At 44.0% G+C, this 23,660-nt stretch overlaps 1 protein-coding gene across 1 annotated transcript; it reads left to right on the top strand.

Annotated features, from left to right (window-relative positions):
- Positions 1-775: 775 nt before the first annotated feature.
- On the top strand, positions 776-23,610 carry PCTP (phosphatidylcholine transfer protein). The gene is made up of 6 exons (XM_065416164.1): positions 776-916; positions 16,574-16,691; positions 21,248-21,327; positions 22,085-22,256; positions 22,931-22,998; positions 23,545-23,610. Exons 1-6 carry the CDS (start codon positions 776-778, stop codon positions 23,608-23,610), a joined length of 645 nt encoding a protein of 214 aa, XP_065272236.1.
- Positions 23,611-23,660: the final 50 nt, after the last annotated feature.

Here is a 23,660-nt window from a genome sequence, read left to right on the forward strand (position 1 = left end):
GCCGTGCCGCCCTAGGATTGGGCGGAATGCCGCCCCGGAGAATCTGCCGCCCCAAGCACCAGCTTGCTCGACTGGTGCCTGGAGCCGGCCCTGCCCATACAAATGGCCCATGAGGGAGATTGCTCCTATATATGTGGGGTGGCAGTGTTATACATGTTTCAGAGGCTCAAATAAATTTGTTAGTCTCTAAGGTGCCACAAGTGTTATACATGGGGTTGGGAGGGGAGGGGGCAGGACCCTATATGGCAGGGAGGAAGAGAATGCTCCGCAATACATTGGATGGAGGAACAGATAATATCCCCTATATACATGAGTGCCCCCCTATATATGCTGAGGGAAGTAGTCCCTCTACACATGGACAGGGAATGTCCCATATGTACGTTGGAGGAAGTGCCTGGGAGGAGGAGGAGGGTGTGTTCCCCTATATACCTTGGGGGATGTGTCCCATATGTATGTTGGAGGCAGTGCCTGGAGGAGGGGGGTGTTCCCCTATATACATCGGGGGAAGCCCTATATACCTTACATGGGCAGGGAATGCCCCCTCTATGCCTGTCTAGGGCTGCCCCCTATATACGCCCCCTATGGGCATAGGACAGGCGGAGAGGGGAGGGGATGCCGCTCCACACCGCTGCAAGCCCGGGGCTCGGAGCTTCCTCCTCCCGGAACCCGGAAAGAGCCGAGCGGCGGGTGCCCGCGATTGGCCGCCTCCGGCCCGGGGCCGGCCCGGCCGGGGATATCACATGGCGCGCCGGGCCCGGCCCCGCACAGGCGGGCGATGGAGGCGCAGCGGGGCTTCTCCGAGGAGCAGTTCCAGGCCGCCTGCCGGGAGCTGAGCCAGCCGGCGCCGGCGGCAGGGGGAGCCTGGCAGCTCCTGGTGGAGACTATGGGCATCAGTATCTACCGGCTCTACGACGAGGTACCCTGGAGAGGGCTCGCCTTGTCGGCGTGGAGGGCAGCCCCCAGGGCCGGGGGTAGGGCGGCCCCTATGCACACGGGGCAAAGGGGCGGCCCCTATAGGCATGAGGTGTCCCTTATGTACGTGGGGGAGGGGCATGCCCTGTCTATGAGAGGCATTCATCCATTCACTATCTCTGGGGTTCGGTGTGGTGTCCTCTAGGGGAGGGGCAGATGCAGGGCCCCTATTTTGGGGGCATTCACTGGAGACATGGGGAAGGGGGGGCACCCCCTATATTCATGGGGGAAGGGAGAAACTTGGTATCAATGAGGAAGTGCTCCTTGTGTATGCGGAGCAAAGGGCGAAAGTCCATAAAGGAGAGCTGTACAGGGGGTTAGTCACCTATATGCATGGGGCAAGGTGGCCTGTCCTATGTAGTGGGCATTCTCATTACATAAGGGAAAGGACCCCATTATTTGGCAGAGGGGAGCACTTTATATATATATATATATATAATAAAAAAAACATGGCCATTTCCTTTATATATGGGGAACATTCACAATACATAAGGTATACCCAGTTCCCGTATCTATGCTGGATAGGGGCATTCCCTATATAAACGGGGAAGGCATCTATATATCCGGTGATGGCTCCCCTATATTCAGGGGAAGTGCTCATCCCTTGTCTATGGGTGCATATCTATAGCTACAGCAGGTGAATACTGGGTATACCCTATATCTAGGGAGAAACAGCCCCCCTATATATCAATGGGAGGCAGGAATGATTGTCATCAGTATAACTGAATAGAAGTAGGATTGACTGCTAGCTGGAGACAGTTTATCACCTAGAAACTTTTATGTGGGGTTGCTCTCTGTAGAGGAGTATCCATGTTCTTGGTGGAGGAGGCTTGTGTATTTATCTAGATATTCTGCTGATCAGCTAGAAAAGGTGAACTGCTCCCCTGTGCCACACACCTCTCTGTCATCTGTTTGAGCTCTAACACCACTAGCTCAGTGTCTCCTGGATCACACAAAGCAGCTTTCAGGCTAATGCCATTAACTGCTGATGGGGAAAACTTGCAGCTGCAAACACTGCCCCTGTTTCTCTAAAAGCTGCTGCAGGAGCCTGCAGATTACTGAGAGTTTAAGGTTTAGTCACACTTGGTAATTTGGAAACTCCTGATGGAGGGCTCTGCTTGGTGAGAGGAAGCCTTTTAGTCTGAAGGAAGCAGTTTACTGATTTCAGTGGGAAATACCCATCTCCCCCTTCCTCTTCCCTTCAATACAAATCCATCTCAGGGGAGAATGACAGTAGCTCCCTTAAGGAGGAAGGGTAGGGAACTTATTACTCCATCTTCAAACACCTCCATCTGTTCCTGATCTTAAAATCTTCAATAACTTTCCAAGTACATGTCCCGTCTCCATCTCCTTCTCTTTTTAGCTGATGATGATGTTTACTGCTGGCTGCATCATCAAGATCCTGGCCCCAAATTAAGGAGAGCTTCAGAAAATACTGTAATAAATCCCCTATCAGCATTAAAATCTTCACTTCTTGGTTTTAGGGAAGATTATGGCTCAGATGTCCAAAACTGCCTGAATTGGTTTTCATATAGAATCCCATTAATTGTAATGGAACTGGGCATCAAAATCCCATTTTAAATGTTCAAGGCTAGAATCTATCTTTAAAATTAGCTTGAAGTTGAATATAGATATTTTCTATTAGTGGCAGGTGATTCTTTATTGTTACTTGGTAACTAAACCATTTTCCTGACTTATTAAAACATTTACGTATAAATATGGTTCCAAAATGTCTTTATTTTTGTAGTTTTAGTTACTCTTCTTATCGCATACTTAACAGGTCAGTGCTATTGTTGCATTGGAATTAAATGCTATGATATCGTGTGGGGCGAAGCATTACAGAATCTAGTATTGGTATAAAATTGTTCATCAACTTATTTTTAAAAAGTCTGTGGAAGCAGTTTTGTTTCCTGCTGTCTCTGCAATCTGAATATTGCAATGTTTTGGTAGTGCACAAGAATGGGAAAGAGAAATTGGCTTGAAACTGACCAAAATGAAGCCGACTAGCCTGTTTTCTTTTTCAAAGCTCAATAAAATAAAATAAAAAGCAAATGGCGTAAATAATCAAAAATAAATGACACTTTAAAAGTTAAATCCATTTTAATAATCTGTTATCAGTAATTCATGTAAAGATAGCTTTTAAATATGATTTTCTAGCTTCAGTGGCCTGTTAATTGCAATTTATATCATTCAGCATACTCTAAGAGCTATTGAAAATGCAGAATTAATCAAATTGTATTTCCAGCTAGATCAAATGTGGACTAATTCTCAAAACAAATTATCTTGAACTATGAAAGGTAGATTTAGCTAAACTGATTTAGGAAATATATTTACGTTAGCAGTTACACTTACTCATAATCAGATTTAAAACAGTCCAGGTTTGGTTAGATCCAAATAGCTTGCTAGGAGTAGGTAAGCTGAATTGAAATGGAAGGACTAGAAATATGGTCCGAGGCTGTCACAACAGTAACAGAATGATTAATGACTACCTACCAATATATAATGTTTATACTTTCTCAGTGAGCTACTTTGTAGCTTGATTCCCTGAACACTGCTGGCAGTGAAGGCCTCTTCCCCATTTCTCCCCTTTCCTGGCTCCTATGGCTATGAAACTTGGTATATTTGGTTATTAAATTGGGCTTTAAAAAACCCTCTAGTCTAAGGAGTGGCAGCCTGGTGGTCATATCAGGCTGGGTCAGTTTGAAGTTCTAGCAGGCCTTTTTCCTAAATTGCCTGGGCTGACCTGCTGATGGCTCTTTATAGAGAAAATTAATGCTAGTCCTCATCGGCACTCTTGCAATCTCCACTTCAGGATTGGATTGAAAGCCTTTTAGAAGATCACTTTGGTCTCTGCTCACAGCCACTCTAGTTGTCTTCTCGTATTTCTCACTGCTTGTTGTAGAAGGGTGCTGAAGAATGTTGTTGCTGATAAAGCTGTTCCAACTGCTCAGTGCTTCTGTCCTTGGAGTTCTGGTGTTATCAGCACTAGCAGAGAGCATAGCCTGCTAATCCAGTAGACCTTGATCTTACTCATAAAGAGAGACCACTGGCACAGTTCGATGACAAAGGCACTTGGCCAGCTTTATTGCCCCCAAGGCACAGTGCTAGCATCCCATAGGAGCTACAGGTACACATGAGTGCCCAGTGGCGAGGAGCAGCGGGAATTTCTGCTGTCTCCTTGGCCACACAAAGGGTTAAGGTGAGGTACTCCCAACATTTATAGACTGAGACAAACAACTGGGATAAACAGTTTACGTACTACCTTACATGTTTCAGAACATCTGTGTTTTTTTTTTTAACCTTCCCTTGTTCCTGATATTTCGGACAAAACATCCCTATTCATTATTCTGTCAAACCGTCTTCTCTTGTACTAGATTGGGGATATCTGTACTAGCCTTCTGGAATGAATTTACATAAATATCTAGTGCCTAGTATGCTAGCAACAACTTTGCCAAGTTAACGTACCACAAAGTGAATTTGTAAGGATCTGTTTAATACACAGCCTGACTTTGGTTCATAGCCTCTGGTTCAGGCCTCAAATCTTGCACCAGGCCCAGTGTTTCAGGCTGTCTTTGGCCTGGTCTACACTGGGGGGGGGAGGCAAGCTAAGTCGGTCTAAGTTACGCAACTTCAGCTACGAAAACAGTGTAGCTGAAGTCGACGTACTTAGAGCTACTTACCTCGGTATCTTCACTACGGTAGGTTTACTGCTGCCGCTCCCCCGTCAACTCCGCCTACGTTTCTCACTCCGGTGGAGTACTGGAGTCGACGGGAGAGCGCTCGGTGGTCGATTTCTTGCGTCTAGTGAAGACACGATAAATCGACTCCCGCTGGATCGATCGTTCCGGAGGTAAGTGTAGACATGCCCTTTCTCTCCTACACTTGTGGCAGGCATTTATTTATTTGGAAATAAAGATGTTCCACAACAGATGGCACTAGAGAGCAACTCCCTGGCCACAGCTATACTAGACCTCATTGCCCGAAACCCTTTATTGGAGGAAATCTCTCTGTATTTGGCATACACAATATCCTTAGCCAGGCTTGAAGGTTAGGTATAGTATTAGTCAACAACAGCTGGAGTTAATGGAAGCCTCCCCCATTTATTCATGAGTCCCTTGGTCCTTCTCCCTTTCCAACTCCCCCTGGGCTTTCTCTCACTTGGGGATGGCTGCCGTTCCTCATCAACATTGAATATCTTCTGCTGGTCTGTCTTTTTCCAAGAACAGACCTCCCTGATGTGCAAAATTCAGCTCACCCTTCCTGCCTCTGCACTTGAGTGGAGGCTGCCAAGCAAAGCACAGTGGGAAAGACCCTGGGGAACAGCTTATGGAGACCTCCTGCTAACAGCCTGGAATGCAAGTCGACCTTGAGTCCCATGCAGGGTGCTGAGTACCAAAAGCCACCATTCAGGGACGCTTCTTGGGATGTGATGGCACTTTTGATTCTTTTTTTTTTTTTTTTTCTTTTTCTCCCCCTCCTCGCCCCCCCCCCCCCCATGTGAGTGCTGCAAAAACTTCACTTGAGGTGCAGGAAGAAGTGATGAATGTGCTATGGTAGCAAAGCTGGCAGTTGGGCTGGGAGGAAACCTAGCCTGATCAGCTGGGACAGTGAGCCGAGGACTTCTGAAATAGTTCACGTGCCTCTTGGTTCTGGCAGGTTTTCAGCAGGGGGAGCTGCTCGCGTTCTGCCTCCCGCCAGAGGTTGTGATTGATCAACCTCTTGACAGCCCAGAGAGAGAGAGGTGGATAGTTGCTCAGATCTCATTGTAGAATCTCATTGATATCCATGCAGCATGGTAGAACTCCCAGAATCTGCCTGTTGGATCTCATTGCATGATTAGGGCCTAAGAAATTGGACAGTTCCTTAGTTCACCAGTCTACGAAATGGGGATCATATTTGTTTCACAGAGACACTGGTGCCCCCAAATTAATTTGTTTTGGAGGCATGGCAGATGAAAGATGGTTTAGGGTTAGACGAACAAAATATTCCGGTTATAGGTTCAAACATAGTGTCCTCAGCATTGGAACATCCTGCTCAGCTACACATAAATATACATGTTTTTCCCCTAAATTCTGAAAGGTTTCTCTAAGGAATAGTGAGATCAAAACGTGGAAGTCTTGTAATTGCTTTTTAAGAAGCAAAAAATACAAATTAAGGGATTAAACGTGGGTTCAGGAAACACCACCTCTTGACTCTGGTGGTTTAGGTGCCCTGTTTCTTGGGATGTTCTTTCCGAAAAGGAAAACATAAAGGAGAAAGCAAACAAATAGGTCGTTCAGGTCCCTGTGAAAGGGGAAGGGTGGCTGGGGAAAGTCTGATTCATTCCCATTACCCTGAAGTGACAATTCTATTTCTTGTAATCTGTTTTTCTTCTGTCACTGTGTGGTAATGTATCCCCCTATTTATAGTATGGGAGTGGTGACCTGTAGTACTGAAATGAAAGCATGTCAGTGTGTGGAGTACACACAGTAAATAGCAAAAAGAACAGGAGTACTTGTGGCACCTTAGAGACTAACACATTTATTTGAGCATAAGCTTTCGTGGGCTACAGCCCACTTCATGATGCATCTGATGAAGTGGGCTGTAGCCCATGAAAGTTTATGCTCAAATAAATTTGTTAGTCTCTAAGGCCACATCTACACTACCCACCGGATCAGTGGGTAGTAATCGATCCCCGAATCGACGTCCGTACTCCACCTCGGCAGGAGGAATAAGCGGAGTCATTGGGGGAGCTGCGGCGGTCGACTTGCCGCCATGAGGACGGCCAGGTAAGTCGAACTAAGATACTTCGACTTCAGCTACGCGAATAGCGTAGCTGAAGTTGCGTATCTTAGGGCAGGTCTACACTAACCCCCCAAGTCAAACTAAGGTATGCAACTTCAGCTACGTGAATAACGTAGCTGAAGTTCGAAGTACCTTAGTTCGAACTTACCTCAGTTCACACGCGGCAGGCAGGCTCCCCCGTCGACTCCGCGGTACTCCTCTCACCAAGCAGGAGTACCGCAGTCGACGGCGAGCACTTCCGGGTTCGACTTATCCCGTCCAGACAAGACGCGATAAGTCAAACCCAGAAGTTCGTTCGCTCGCCGCCGAACTACCGGGTAAGTGTAGACCTACCCTTAGATCGATTTCCCCCCTCCCCGCCCAGTGTAGACCAGCCCAAAGGTGCCACAAGTACTCCTGTTCTTTTTGCCGATACAGACTAACAAGGCTGCTACTCTGAAACCTGACACACAGTAAATAGGTAGCTAATGAGGTTTGTCAGATACTTGAAAGAGGTATAAAATAAGCAATGTTTTTGGTGGAATCTATGGGGAGGGTAGAAGTGTGGGGAAACACGTTGTCTGAGTAACTGGATACCGCATAGTAGATGCCAGTAAAGTTGGTCATAAAATATTAGTTGTTTTTGAGGAGAAACTTTAAATTTTCTCTTGAAATTTTGGTTTTTCAACATCCTCCTCCCCCTGAAAACTTCTCTCTTTCTCTCTCTCCTCACACTTTCCCTTCCTCCTCCCTGATAATTGTCAATTGAAAAAGGGAAAGGAGAGAGGGGGGGGAACCTCCAAAAGCTTGTTTTTTGTTGTTGGGGGAAAAAAAGTGAAAATTCTTAAATGCTAGAAAAAATGCCATTTCCCATTTTATATGATTTTCTATATCTTTTTAATAGGAAAAGATATACCACTTCGAATTGCCATTAAAATCAATTCTAGTGCAATGGTGCAGTAGCTCAGCATAGTCTGGTAACTGTGGGTGGATAACTCTTAACCGGGTGGTAGAAGGCACTAAAAATGGACGCTTTCAAACAAATTCAATAGAACTCCGGCTGACTATTGTCTAACTTGACCCTCACCAGTACGCTATTTTAAAGTTCTGACTCAACAGGCTGTACCCTGTGCTATGCTATGAAGCTTGCTAAACTTCCCCCCCGCCCCCCCATCGACCCTGGTTGGAACTAGGCCTGCATTCAATCTACTATCTTGCTAGGCATGCGCTACTGCAGAAGCATCAAGAGCACTGGGCCTTTATTGACTTACCGCTGGAGAAATCATGAGAGAATTAAAAAAAATGTTTTCCCTTTGAAAAAATATTTTGAAGATGGAAATTCTTAAATATTGAAAATGGGGCCTCTGGTATATCTTTGACCAGCAGGAACCCCCACCTTGACTTTAAGGGTCTGATCTAAAGTAGTTTGATTTCTCTTGTACCTCAGTTCCCCATCTGCAAAATAGGGAACTTTTATTATCCACATCTTGTAGGGCTGTTTCTCAGGGTGTGTGTGTGTGTGTCGTTCAGTGAAATTCTAGACCAGGGGTAGGCAACCTATGGCACATGTGCCGAAGGCGACATGCGAGCTGATTTTCAGTGGCACTCACGCTGCCCAGGTCCTGGCCACCAGTCTGGGGGGCAGGGCCGGTGCTACCATTAAGGCAAACTAAGCGGTTGCCTAGGATGCCAAGATTTGGGGGCACCAAAAAGCGGTGCCCCCAATTATTATTTTTTTTAACAGCGTTCCTACGCCCCCTCCCCGAGCGCGCGGTCGCCGCTCCACTTCTCCCGCCTCCCAGGCTTGCAGCGCCAATCAGCTGTTTGGAGCCACAAGCCTGGGAGAGGAGGAGAATTAGAGCGGGGGCGGCGTGCTCAGGGAGGAGGCGGAGCAGAGGTGAGCTGGGGTGGGGAGTTGCCACACGGCTCCCTGGGCCAGGGGGGTGGGGAGCTGCCACGGGGGTGCCTCAGGGTGGGCGGGAGAGCTGCCGCAGGCCTCCCCACCCCGGCTCACCTCTGCTACGCCCCCTCCCCGAGCACGCCGTCGCTGCTCCACTTCTCCCGCCTCCCAGGCTTGCGGCGCCAATCAGCAGTTTGGTGCCGCAAGCCTGGGAGGGGAGGAGAATTAGAGCGGTGGTGGCGTGCTCGGGGAGGAGGCGGAGCAGAGGTGAGCTGGGGTGGGGAGCTGCTGCATGGCTCCCCGTGGGGGGGAGCTGCTGCAGGGGGCGGGGAGCTGCCACAGGGCTGGGGGGGGGGGGGAGCTCAAGGTGGAAGTTTCGCCTAGGGCGCGAAACTTCCTTGCACCAGCCCTGCCGGGGGGCTCTGCATTTTAAATTAAATTTAAATGAAGCTTCTTAAACATTTTTAAAACCTTATTTACTTTACATACAACAATAGTTTAGTTAAATATTATAGACCTATAGAAAGAGACTTTCTAAAAAACATTAAAATGTATTACTGGCACGCAAAACCTTAAATTAGAATGAATAAATGAAAACTCGGCACACCACTTCTGAAAGGTTGCCGACCCCTGTTCTAGACTGTGTCATGCAGAAGATCAGACTACATTCTAATGGTCTCATCTGACCTTAAAATGTATGAAGGGCAGGGGGGGGGGAAGTACTTGGGAATTCTTTCATAATCTTGCATTTCATACTGACATTTGTTGCAGATGCAAGAATGACCCTCAAATATCAAACTGAAATTGAGGTGTGAATAGGGGGGTTATTGGGGAGGGATGACTAGGATTCTCCATGTTCACCCAGAAATGGATAAACTCGGGGGGGGGGGGGGGAAATGTAGGATGTGCTTAAAGGAATTGTGGGTGCACATCAACAAAACAACGATGATCGTCACGCAGATGATCTTTTGCACCTGTGAATTGTCTCCTTTTGGATTTTATTGTAGGATTGTGCTGAGTGCCTAAAACTTAGGAAAAGGATGATTGGTCAAAATCCATTTCCACTCTGCAGATGAAAGTATGTAACATTTTCTGGCTAATGTGGCATCAGTTTAGTTCTCTAACTAGCTCTTGCTAATGGCTGCAGTTCTATGAAGATGCCTGATATTTTGCACAGAGTTAGCAAGATCATAATAGAACTTGTACCCGGGTATAATGTTGCAGTATGAATAGAATGTCTTATAGGTTACATCAGAAGAAGCAGAACTGGGAGTACAATGTAAACTATCCAAACAACTGAGGATGGCATAACTGGGGGAAACCGGCTCAGCGGGCTTTAGGTCTATGCTGGGCTAAAACTGGGCCAAATTAGGCTGTTACTCTAGATTTCAGCTGATTAGCTCCAGTGATTCCAATGGACTAAAGCTGAAACTGAATTGGCGTACCCGAGAGAGCAGGCTTCAAAGCCTGCTGAGTTGAATGTAGATGGCTTGGTATTCTGCTCTAGTACATTTAAATCTCTGCTGTCTTTCTGGCCAGATGGGAAGCTGGCTGGCTCTATCTGTTCAGGGGCAGTATGGTTCAAGTAGTTGGCAGTGAATCCTGGGAGAAGGGACAAGTGCAGCCACAATTATCTAAATGTAGCTTCTCTGAATCTCTGGGGAGACATGACAAGCGTTTGGATAGTTGAGGTTGGATTGTATACAAAGGTCATGTTTTGAAAAAGGGTAATAAAGATGCTAAGTTTAGTCTGGTGGTACAGTGTACCATCTCTAAATATTTAGCTGGCGCGTGACTCTGAAATCTTGAGAGTTTCTATCTTCAGGAACTTTTAGCCTTGAACTCATTATAAATTCCTGTCTCTCAGTATGTCTCTTGCATACACATCTACTGTAGCATAGAGTGATCCTCCATTTCCCTTGCGAAGCCTGATCTAATAGTTTAAACCTTAGTAAGCAATTTGAGAAAATCCAATAATTTGGCAAGTACTCTTGATTACTGTAGCGTAGAGCTGTGCAAATGTTTGCTTGCTGGCAGTTGCAAAGAGTAAAAAAAAAAATTAGGATTGAGTTGAATAGAAAGTAAGTTTTCTGACTGATTCACTGAAAATTCAGAATTTTGTTTTGTGCTGAATGAAATGTTTTGTTTGGACACTTCTAACTTTAAAAAGAGAGAAATAAAAGCAAACAAAATAAAGGGCTTGAATCACAGAATGGAGGAGGAGGTGGTGGTGGGGTCATCCCCACTTACACCCAGTAGCTAGGGGGTTAAAACACTCACCTGGGATGTGGGAGATCTAGGTTTGAACCCAGGTGCCCCTCCCTCCCAGACGAGTGCTGCTGTGACTATCAGGCCTAAAAAATGGCCCCAGTTGTAGCTCATATGTAAAACAAGATGTGCAACAGCTCACAAGAACCTATAACCTTTTTTCCTGCTTGAAAATTAATCATGGAAAATAGGTCAAGTTGTTTGTCAATAATGAATGTTATGAACAAGTGCAGGAGAACCAGACGCACGAACTGGGTTAGTCCAAACCAAAAGGGCCTGCTGATAAGGTTCAAGAACTGTTGAAATCCTGCTTAGTAAAAAATGGAAGACATGGAGCCAGAAATGAATGAAACAAAATTGGTGTGGTGGATATTAGGTGGACAAAATAACGAGGGGATTAACTGTGCTGCACGCGTTTCCCTTTTTGGAGTTTAAAAAGAGACTGGGGGGAAAAATCATCACTGTCTTCCCAGGGTGTCTTCCACTCGCCTCATCTTCCCTGAGACAGCAGGAGCAGACCAGATCAAAATACTTTCTTCCTGACAGGGAGGCCATTAAGCCTTGTTTTCGTTCAAGGAGCTTTGTTTCTCACTTGAGTCCTTAGTGTGTGTGTGTGTGTGTGTGATACCTAACAGCCAGCATAGCAGAGGCATATAAGATCCTGTTTCATCCCCCCTACCTCTTTCTCTTGGCTTTTCATCAAATCACCTGCCCTGTATCTGCACAGCGAGATGAGATGACCACAGGCCTGCCCTGTCTAAGGAGAAAAGACTCAACCACGTGACATCCCTGACAGGAATGTGAACCAGGATCTGAGCAACAGGTGCTGTTGTTAGCTTAACAGCCAAAGCATCCATTTGTGACTGACCAGCTGTCCAGTGTTCCAAAAACATCAACAAAAGCCATATTTCCCTCACCTTTTCCATTCCATCTCTCCTCCATCATCAATCTGCCTGTCCATTAGAAACAGGCAAAATGAGTACCATTTACACATCTGGACTGAGGATAAAATTAACCCTTCACATCAAAAAGTTTGTTTTGAAAATAAGACTGATCTTCAAAAGAAGAGAGACTTTTTAAAGGCTTTAAGTTTGTTTTGCATAATCACTCAATTCCAGTTTTAGTATAAATGCTCATTTTAATTTCTTGTGTTTTGATCAATAAACTTTCAACTTGAGAATGAATGCTTTGGGGGGGTTGCCGAGGAGTGAAATAAAACCCAGGCCTCTGTAGAAGAAAACCCCTGTACCTAAATATCACTGTTTTTAATGTTGGACAGTGAAAGAGTTTATAAACACCTTGAAATCAACACATCTCCCTAGTCCAGAGGCCATGGGATATTCTGTGGTGGGTCTCTCTGTCTGTCCTGCGGAAGCTGTTCCATGAGGGGAGAGCAGGGGAGAGAGTGAACATACTTTCTAGCTCTGAGGTAGGGCACTAAACCTGGGCCTCCCATGTTCCAGGTGAGTGGCCTAACTGCTGGACTACTAGATATAAGGGGGAGGAAGTGGTGCTGCCACTACCACCTGTTTTGTGAATGGTGCCTAAATCCCCTTGTGCATCTAGCCTGAAATATCAAAACGTTTTATGTTGGTAATATCAGAACGATTCATTTCAGCACATTGGCAGTTTTTTTTCCATTTTGACTGAAGCGGTCAGTCGAAATTAACATTAATTCACAAAACGTTTTGGTTGACCTGCAACTTTGGGAGGGACACTATCAAACCAACTGGTCTCTCCACTTTCTGCCCTTACATAGCATTTTGAACCTTCATACAGCACCTTAACCAGTGATTCTGTAATTTTGGGAAGCCCAGATTGTCCTCTTGCATAATGAATGCAGTTGAAGGCTTTGATGAAATCTCTGATGTTTAAGACTGAGCTTCTCTGGTAAGCAAGCCCTTTCTCAATTAAGCTAGTAATGCAATGGGGATACAGCTACTCTGTGCTGCTTGAATGTTATTTTGCAGTGTAGTCACACTCAAACTCCTTCACGCTTGCTAATTGACACAGATTCTTGTCTGGGGGTTTTTGTAACGATGACATTTTTTACGTGGACAGGTAGTTAGTTTGACTCTCAACCATAGACCCACAGCTCCTTATTAGTTCTATGCAGATCAGGCCATGCTATGTATCGGATTCTCTCATCTGTCACCCAAGGGGCACATCTGGTAGTTTAGGATGGCTCAAGTGAGAGAGTGGCTCCATAGTGAAATAACACTCAGTCAGCACAGAGTGACTTTATTAGCAGCACGAAGTAGCTCTGTCCCTATTGTTAGCTCAAGCATTGGCAGCACTTGAGGCTCGACCCACCTCCATAATGGGCCAGCTGGCTCCTGTTCAAAGCACCACCAAATTCAAGCTAGAGAGGGTTGTGTGAATGGGAGTCAGGTTGGGGCAACACTTGAGTTATACCTCAAGATAACACTATAGTGAAGACAAGCTCCGAGAGAGGGAAGAAGTGTAAACAAAGCACTGGATTTAGAATGTGTGGATGCTGCCATTGTAAGCTTAAATGAGAAGGAAGTGCTGTGTGGCTTTTGTTTTCCCAAGCAGATAAACAGTAGGGGGATAAAGGGTTCAGTGAGAGAAACTTTGCTTCTGTCCTTTTTAACTTGCTCTACTACGGAGTAGCTTAAGTTATGGATGTTGACGGCAGGATTATAGTTTTCAGCAGGCTCAGTTTGTTGCTTGTCAAGAGAGACTAAGAAACTGGAAGGGATCCAGCAGAAGAATAATAAAGATGACTCTCTTCCTGCAACAGAATAGCAACGAGCTATTATACGAGAGACAAAGGGAATACAATTAATGTTTCCTGGTCCATTAGTGGGATTAGGGAAATGTGATTGACTATCCTGCCTTGTATTATTTTTTTTATAATGTAAATGCAGATAAACAGATTAAATGGAAGAAAATCTTCAACCTCACATTGCATTGACAGTGGATAGTTACCTATCCAGTAGTGTATATGCTTGTTACGGTGAAAGTTAGGGTCAGTTCTGCACTGCACCTGGATAGACATGCCTATAACTCTGATCCACAGCCTGTTGAAGTCAATGTGATTCTTTCGACTGTTGTCAGTTGCCTTTGCGTCACACCCTGGATGAGGAGTTGTCAGCAAGCTTTCAGCATTTCATCATTGCTAAAGGCACATTGGCAAGTTGAGATCTTTCATTGCATATCTTGGGCACAATGAGGGAAAGAGCAGTTATAGGGCATCTCCTTGCTTTTGTAAGTTGGTCATAAACTTAGCGTGATAGTGGAGTTTAACTGTACTACTTGTGGAAATATAGTCGTTAATTGGAGGGGCATTTACTTAACTTTTGGGATGTGTCTAGTCTAAAGTAATTTGCACTGATATAGCTACTCCAGTGTAAATGCTTAACACAGACACACTCTGCTGGTGCAATGTGCTCCAGTAGCTTACTGGGGTAAATTAGAATGGTACAAGCCTCATCTGGGACCAATGCTGCTCACATTGGGAGTTTGCACTCCCTCATTGTAAATTAAACAGGTGGGGAGGGGGGGCTGGGACAGAACAACCCAGTGTAGACAGAGCCTTAGTGGTGTGTGTGTGTGTGTGTGTGTGTGTGTGTGTGTGTTTTAAAATAATGGTGGTGATTATATACTTTCCCTCTCTTTAACAAAAGATGATTCACAGGCATGCCCTACCACTGTTCTCCATAATGTAATGTAATATTATTTCATCTGATCAGGATCAGATACAGAAGATTCCATTACGAGTTCAGTAGCATTGATCAACTTTGGTAGTGTGTTTGCAGGGAATCCTAATCCTGTTAAAGTGTCCCTACATTTTTATTTGTTCTTATGAGTAATAGAGGAACCAAATTTATGAGAGGGGGAAATAGCGGAAAAATATACTGTGCTGTCGGAATGTCAAATGTTGGCTTCCTCTTGTATATAAAAAGGAGTTGGCAAATTGTTGGTGACTAAATAAGGGAGGCTTGTGCTGCCATCTTCACTGGATTGGAAAAACACCCGTCAGACTAAGGGTGTAGACTGGTTATTTTGTTGTCTCTTGTCAATGGAAAGACAGGGCAAGGCTCAGGAATGTCTTTGTTACATGTGGGGTTTTTTTTGTTTTTGTTTTTAATATTTAACAATACGGACAACTCCTGAATCCTGTGGCTTTTTTCATGACCTTTTCTTACGTGACAGGTTCCATTGTGTTCATAAGTCATTCTAACGTCCAAAAGTTACATAAAACTCTCCCAAAGGGTAGGGTGGGGTGGGGGTGGGTGGAGAGGAAGTTACTGGTAAAATTTAAAATTAGGGAGAGTGTTTGGAATCCTTGTAGGAATAAGGAAAAATATCCTCTTACCTGATACTAATCCCTTTATTTATTAAAATATCCTTTTAATATCCAAACTAGGAGATATAGATGTATATAATTAGACTCAATCATTAAAACCTCTTTCAGTGCTTCTCTTGTAAAGCTAGCTACTGTACATACTATAGGGTGAAAGATGTAACTTACTTTTCAGGATGCATCTCTGAGTTGGCGACACTGGCACCCAGGAATGAAGTGTTACCCTGAATGTACCCTATTCTATGGTTAACAGAAGTAAGACTATCCCAAATGGGCTCTGATTCACTTTGTCCAACTCCATTAAAGTCAATGGGATTACACAGGCTGTAAGGCAGTTCAGGATTGGAACTAGTGGGCCAGGTTGTGATCTCAGTTACACTCTTCAGGGAACAGGCAACTCTTAGGATGAGGGTGCTGAAACTACATACCCATCCATTATTTGTCTCTTGGTGTATTGAACGTTCTAATTCCAGTGGTGGATTTGTGGTGTGGACAGGTAGACCCCGAACAAAGACCAACAATTCTTTTCACACAGACCATTGTATAGCCATAATATTCCCCACCCCCTTGGGATTACTTGATCTTATAATTGACACTTAAAAATATTATTCTCATTGTTTTAATTAGTACTGACGTAGTCGTAACAATAGTGTAAACACTGCTCCATACGCGCAGATGGAATTTCCATATGTTGTGTGAAACTTTAAAAGCATTAACACACGAAATTGTGTGCTAGGGGAATTGAGGGCTGGGATTCAGGATGCTTGCAGAAGGAAAACAGCTAATATCCAAGACTCTCAAAATATGACTCACTCTCTCACTTATAGGTATAGCCTGTGTTACAACCAAACATCAAAATTTGGAATAAGATTTCCACTGTGCTTAACATTTTACAGCAGTAGTGATTACTGTGGGTCATGCATTACCTAGTCATGTTTCACAACAAAACCTCCTATTTATAGGTCCGATTGTGATACCTTGATCCTGAAGTCAATGGGAACAGGATCATTCCTATCCTTTATAGTGCCATTTACCCCAAGTAGTCCCACTGAGTTCCTGGGAACTATTTGTGGAGTAAGGCACTACTTGATGTGAGTAAGGGGATTATGAAGCGCCTCTGTGTGAGGGCGTCTGACTGTTACTCTTCCATATACAAACATTAAAAACAAGGCCATATTGCAAAAAGATTGCATTGGGGATTGTTTTTAAAAGGATTTGCTTTCCCAGCTTACGTAGGTTTGCAATAAGTGCCCCACCTTGCTTCCTTCAGCTGCTTTCAATGCAATAGAATGTTTCCCTTTCCTGTGTGATGCCTTTTTTCGTCTGTTCCGTTTCCACAGCAATCAGGACTTTATGAGTATAAAATCTTTGGTGGCCTTGCCGATTGTCCCCCAGACTTGCTTGCAGATGTCTATATGGATTTAGACTACAGAAAACAATGGGATCAATATGTTAAAGGTTAGTAAATAATCAAATTAATTTTTAAAAGTTTAAAAATAAGCTTTATCTTTAACTCTCTTTCTCCCCCCCCCCCCCCGCCCACCCCCCGAGGAAGGCGTTCTAAAATTTCTCTCTTCTCCTAGGGCCACTTTCCCCAAAGGACTTGAGGCATTTTCAGGTGCTCAGCATTTACAATTGAGGACAGATTATCAAAAGCACTCATCCCCCAACATGCACCCAGTGTTATACCAATAAGTAAAAATGTGGCATATGACAGATAAATTCTTGCCTAGTCACAGCCAAACTTCAAATATCAAGAGAGAGCACCCCGCAGCATCAGTCCTTGCCACTCTGAAGTACTTACGTGGCCCTCATTACCACAGGATCCAAGTGCCTAACCATTGCAAGTGTCTTTATCCTCACAGCACCCAGGGAGGTGGAAGTGGTATTATTCCCATTTTACAGATGGGCAAAACTCAGGCACAAAGAGGCTAAGTGACTTGCCTAAGGTGGCAGAAGAAGTCTGAGAAGAGTTGAACCCAGGGCTCCTAAGGGGTTGGTTGGCACCTAAACCATTACTCTGCACTAGCAATGGGGGAACATCTTCCTTTTGAAGTGCTCTTTCCCTGGTGATACTGTCCCCAGAAAGCCTGAGTGACAGTGCTGGTGCTCACATTCTCATCCATCTGCGTTGTCGCTTGGAAGCTGGGTCAGCACAAGCTTTGAACTATAATTTTTAATTTACAATCTTTAGAAACGTTAGATGGCCTAATTGACATCAGATGCTCAGAAAAGCGGTCAACTCGGTAGTAGTTTTGGGGGCCTGTTTGGCAGTGGTGAGGTCAGGGTTGGCTGTCATATGCCCCACTTTTATTTATGTCTTTGTTTTGGGGGAGGAGGCATTGGCAACCATCCTACCTTCTTGGGTGCTTACAAAAATAGTGACCATCCAACTGAAAAACCTTGAACACCTACAATGGCCTCCCCAGAAATAACAGTACACCTGACCACCTCCAAAAAAATAACACTTCAACCATCGTTATCCACACAACAAACTCCCATGCCCTCAACACATCTAGTTCTGCAAACACCTGGAGGAGGTGGAGGGAGGGTGAGTGGAATTTGCAGTGTCTGGAAGACTAACCGACCTGGACTCTAGAGGGGCGAGGACTCAAGCACATGCTTACACTGAAGTCAATAGAACTTAAGCACATGCATGAAGTATTTTCCTGAATAGGGGCCCAGAGGAGCAAGTTCGAAAGCCAAGGAAAATCCTGCCAGATGCCCTCCCTTGTTTTTAAACTGGGGGGGCTCTAGCCTGAATGGCTCTGTTGATTGCACCTTGGGCAGTATTGTGGAGAGCTGCTTAACCTATGGAAAACGAGGTGTTGATCTAAGTCAGCCTGTAGCTTCACTAGTAGAATAGGTATGAGCTAACACATGATAGCTATTTCGCTGTAAAAGGCACTCACCTTTTCTACTAGCAAAGACATACCCAAAAGAAGCTTAAAGTGGAACCTTAATTCGTGCACAGTATTGTACACGAAGACACAGCAAGCTATCATTCTAATTTTTCCATTTAAATGACTTTATCAGATTCTGGTTTGTAAAACACTTAGCTAAGGCAACTACAACCTACAGTGTCTGAAGTCAACATGCTGATATCTTTTTATAATGCCTTTTTTATTCTAAGAGAATAGAAAGGAAGCAGTTGGGAAGTTACACCCTTTAAATTCTAAAATGTAGATAATGTTGCAGGGTTGGCCTCTACACCCTCATTGACTAGGGAAAAAGTCTGGCTCCCTGAACTGTATCCAGAACTTGTGTATGTTTGAAACAACGATTTGATACAAGTCTGAGAATTGCTACCTTAATGGTATTTCATACTCCAAGGTTGGATGAGTTAACTCCCTGTTGGCAGAAGGCTTACTCTAGTACTTCTTTTAAAAATACTCTGGATAGATAGCAGAAAACTGGAGCCATTAAATATGCCCTTTGTTTCAAGGGGTGCTAATGCTGATATCAGTGATGCCTTAAATGTCGACACTCTTAACAATTTTACTGCTCATCGAAGCATGTAAGAAAGCAAGCACCATATTATGAAGACTTACACAATCTATTCTGAGTAATAGCTCATTTTTTGGCTAGGTCTTTAACAACACATGGGAGGTTTGAAGGTGGTTTTGCTTTCCTGAAAAGTGGGCTGAGCTTTCAAAAGACTGGGATACACAGAGCATGCATTGCTACGTTGGGTCTGATTTGAGGCCTAATCCTACAGTGATCTCCATCTCAACATCAAGACTTTGGACTATAAGCTGTAGATTTGTCTTTGTCTATAAAGGACCACACACTCCGATGGCGCAGTGTAATAATTCACATGTTCATGGCTCATATACAAAAATCAGCCATTCTTCACTACGGCACTTTATTAAAATTTTGCAGTGAAACGAGGTCCATTACCAACATGTCCCCGCTTTAGCAAGCTGAACTACCCGATGTTTACGTTCTGTATTATAAACAAAACTGAACAGTACTGTGGACTAAGCAAAGTACATTTTGTAATATAGCCTTGGTTGGTTTTTATTTTTATTTTTTGTTTGGGGAAAAAAAAAATGGAATGCGGCATTTTAGCAAGTGTGCAATTTTCAGCATAATAATGTATCTCTTGGGCTCTTCAGAATGGATTATTGAAGTTCTGTTTGGCCATTCTGTCCAATGCCAGCTGTGCTTGGCCAGCTTTGACCAGCCTGTCCTCTGGAATAGATAGACTGAAAGGGAGCACGGGTGTATATGGCTTTAGTAAGTACCATTGTGCGAAGCTTAACTCTTAGGAAAGAAACACCGCAAGCTTTAAAATAATCTCTCCAGGTATTTGAACGCAGATCTCAAATTGACACCTCTTTTGAAAAAGAGGGGGACTCCCTTGTTAGCATTTTAGCTAAGAAAAATTCAACTAAAGCAATAGTTAAAAGGCAACAAATTAATACTCCAGTGACCTCTGGTGGAAAACACGAGACTGTGTGGTTTGTCGTTGCATTGCAGGGACTGCAGCATACTGTGTGCCCCTCTTAAATGTTAGTGAAATTGCAAGTGGGCTGAGGAATGGAAATGGGATTTTTGTGTGTGGGATACCTGGTCCATACATATGCACTGGGTATAGTGGTAATTCTACTCTTTTTAGATGCACCATTACCCCCCTTCCTCTTTCATTTTCTTTCCCATATGAAATCCACCCTCCCTGTCCCCTGTGGCACTGTTCTTTGTTCATTTGGAAGGGTAAATGCATGGTTTTTCCTCCTGTGCTACTTTCAAAGCCATTTTGTAAACAGGTCCAAGAAGCTGTGCATGAGCATGACACTTCAGTCTTGCAATATCTGTATCTATCATTCAAACACTACCTTGGCTTGGGAGTGGGAGTTCCTAGGAGACAGCTGAATGGTTCCAGCATGAAACATTATAGTGGATGCTTCTTTTGATATGAGAACACACAAGTGTCTTAACCCTGTTGGTGCTAACTCACTGGCACTGTTAACGTCCATGGGCACAATCCGGCCACATGCAACTTACACTGACAGCTCTTTGTGTGTCCTTCATCTTGTCTTTTTCAGCGGCATCAGCGGACATGGTTGCCTTCCTGGTCAGATAGGAAATGCCATCCTGGCTCAGATCCAGGATCCTTGTAGTCCAGTCTCCTGCCTTTGACAATGGCCAGTATTGGCTGCATCAGAAGAAAACCCTACCGTGGACAGTTGGGGGGGGGGGGGGGGGGGGAGGGGGGAGGATAACTTACTCCATGGAAAGCTTCCTTCTAACCTCCAATGATTAGAGTTTGGCTTAAGCTCCCTCACTCTCTCCTTCCCGCTACTATCTTCCCATCTGATCTCCTTAGTGAGTCATCTTGTCCCTTGAACTCTGATTCTGTTCCCAGGCTCTCCCACTCGGACTGCCTCCTATTTCAGCTTCCAGTATGCAGAGCAAACGTTGGTGCCTGTTGGTAACTCTGGAACAGAGTTAACTTATCACTTGCCAATGAATGACAAAAATGGTATTTTTAAAAGAGTAACTTCTCTTTTTCCCTCCCCCCCCCCCCCCGCCAGTTTTGCTCATCGCTCGCTTTAATTGGGAGTCTTTTTCATACTTGCCACATGTCCTAATTCCATGCTAGATTGGACTGGCTCTCAAGGATATAAGGTGATTACCTGTTTTGTTTCAAATGCATGTTCAGCAACAGAGCTGTTCTGAATTTCTAGCTACAGAATGTGCATTAAAAGGAACATATGCTTATGCACAGGTTTACCCAAAAGGTGGGACAAGCTTTGAATGAATTAACTCTCTGGGAGGGAGTTTGATTCATTCCTGAATGGAACTGTCTACAGTAGAAACAAACTTTTCTCTTGACCTGGCTTAACTAGACCTAGCATATCCTGGTATAACTGCACTGAGATGCAACCAGATTTTTAAATTCTTGCCACTGCTAGTCTAAGCAGTGTTTTGGTATTACATATGTAGAAATGTTGCAGCTGGAATTAACTCCGTGATGGCCAACACTTTTTTTCCCCCTTTGCCAATTGTAGAGCTGAGTGAGAAGATTTATGATGGGAAGAGAATAATCTACTGGGAAGTGAAGTACCCTTTCCCTTTGTCAAACAGAGATGTATCCTTTCAAATCTTTGTCTTGGTGGCAAAGCAATTTATTCAAGAGTCCAGATGCAGGCAGCTGTAAGAGTTTTTGCTTGTCTGTTACTGTGGGAGTTGAAGTGTAGAAGAGCCAAACCCGAGAAGAGAACGAAGGGTTTAAAAGCTTGATCCTGACATCCTTATTCGTGCTTGTGCAACGTGAATCACTCACCTGGGTATCATGTTGACTTCAATGAAATGCATGTTTGAGGGCGAGAGTCTGCAGGATCAGACCCTACAATAATGCAAACACTAATATTCATTTAATAGACCGAGGTGAAACGTGGATTGAAACAGGTCAGGGACTGGTTTGTTGTTGTTGTTGTGTTCAGTGTCTGTCACAATGGGGCTGCTGGGTGCTACTGTAATACAAGTTAATAATAATATTATGAAACCGATCATAGTTGTATAGGAACATAATGGCCACACTGGGTCAGACCAATGGTCCATTAGCCCAGTATCCTGTCTTTCAACAGCTAGTGCCAGATGTTTCAGAGGGAGTGAACAGAACAGAGCAATTTATTGAGTGATCAACCCCATGTCATCCAATCCCAGCTTCTAGCAGTCAGGGGTTTAGGGACACCCAGAGCATGGAGTTGCATATATGACTATCTTGGCTAATAGCCACTGATGGACCTATCCTCCATGGACTTATGTATTTTTTTGAACCCAATTATACTTTTTTTTTTTTTTTTTTTCCCATCTTTAGGCATCTTTCTTAACTTGCAATACAGTATGTGTATATTCGTGAACGTCGTGATATGGAGGTTGATGGGCAGAAGGTCTGGGTTATGCTGGCTAAAAGTGTGTCTCTTCCTCAGTGTCTAGAAAAACCTGGGATTATCAGAGTAAATAGTTACGTGCAAAGTCTGGTGCTTGAGAGTGATGGCAAGACTGGATCCAAAGGTAAGAAATATCACTTATTGCAGCTAAGTAAAGTAGAGCAAGCTTTCAAATTTTATTCTGCATTTATTAAGAAAATGAAATGTAAAATCTCAGATACCATCAAAGCAGGAGAGGCTAAGGACTTGAAGATACATGCAAAGGATATGGTAAAGATGTATATCAAGAGTTCTATAATCTGTGAATATCCATTGTGAAAGAAGCATGTCTGGGAATGTTACACTGGACTTCATGTGTTAGGTAACACCACTGTCACTCTAATTGGACTTGCACAATTAAGAATGGTCCAATCAGTCATTTCCCTTCACTAAATGGAGAACAGATGTCATTCATTTGAACTTTGGATATTGGTTATTATATTTTGATCATTGATAGTAAATGGAAAGTGGGTAACCCAGTGAACACTTCATTCGTTGAAAAGTCACCTTTGAATCTCTGTGGACCTGATTTTGAAGTTGTTATAAATAGACTGAAGGATGTTTTGGGACAAAGTTGATCGTTAAGAAAAAAAGTTTTATTAGCTAACGATGTGTGTATGTAACATAAGGCTAAATCCTGCATTCCATAGTCAGGCAAAAACTGTGGTTGTAATCAATGTAGCTGGAGCCAGGCAAGTAAACTGCTAATTATTATGTTATAATAAACTCTATTCCCTTCAATTTCTGTCTCCCTTTAAGTTTACATGTATTACTTTGATAATCCTGGTGGCATGATTCCGTCATGGCTCATTAACTGGGCAGCCAAGGTAAGCAGGAAGCTGGGGGCAATATCTTCCTTTGTGCTGTCTAACTTGTTCCTGAGAATCCACCCACTGGATCCAAATCTGGCCTCCATAAATCAGACACGATCAGCCAATCTTCATCTGAAGTCTTCTTCCCTCTTGGCCACTCTACTATCTTGTCTTTCAGGCCTCCATTCTGATAGCCGTCTCTTCTTTTACTGTCTCTTTAACTGTTCCTTCCCCCACACCTCAAGAAAGCTCACTCTTGATGCTAAACTCATCAGAGTTGTTTCTGCACCACTGTGGACAGACACCCTCATGTTTCAAAGTACGAGCAGACAGATTTAGTAACGTTTGCAAACTCCTGAAATACAGTGTGATGTTCTAAGAACAAATACAGAATTTACTGCTTTGTAGTAAATTTAATCTTTTTGTTGGAAGCACTGTCTTCTGTTATCTCTTGAAATATTTGTAGTGTAAAATGGCGTCTATATACAGCTTTTGTCTGCAGTGTCTTTGACCAGCATCATCAGAAAATAACCACTGTCCACCTTTTTTTCCCCCAAACAGAGTGGAGTACCTGCTTTCCTCAAAGACCTGCAGAAGGCTTGCCTTAATTATTGCAAGAAAACCTGAGTTGCTGCTTTCAAGTCTGTCTCTCTGAATTGTTTGATTTGATTCCCAAA

Source organism: Emys orbicularis, chromosome 13, assembly GCF_028017835.1.
Source record: "Emys orbicularis isolate rEmyOrb1 chromosome 13, rEmyOrb1.hap1, whole genome shotgun sequence".
NCBI lineage: Eukaryota > Metazoa > Chordata > Testudines > Emydidae > Emys > Emys orbicularis.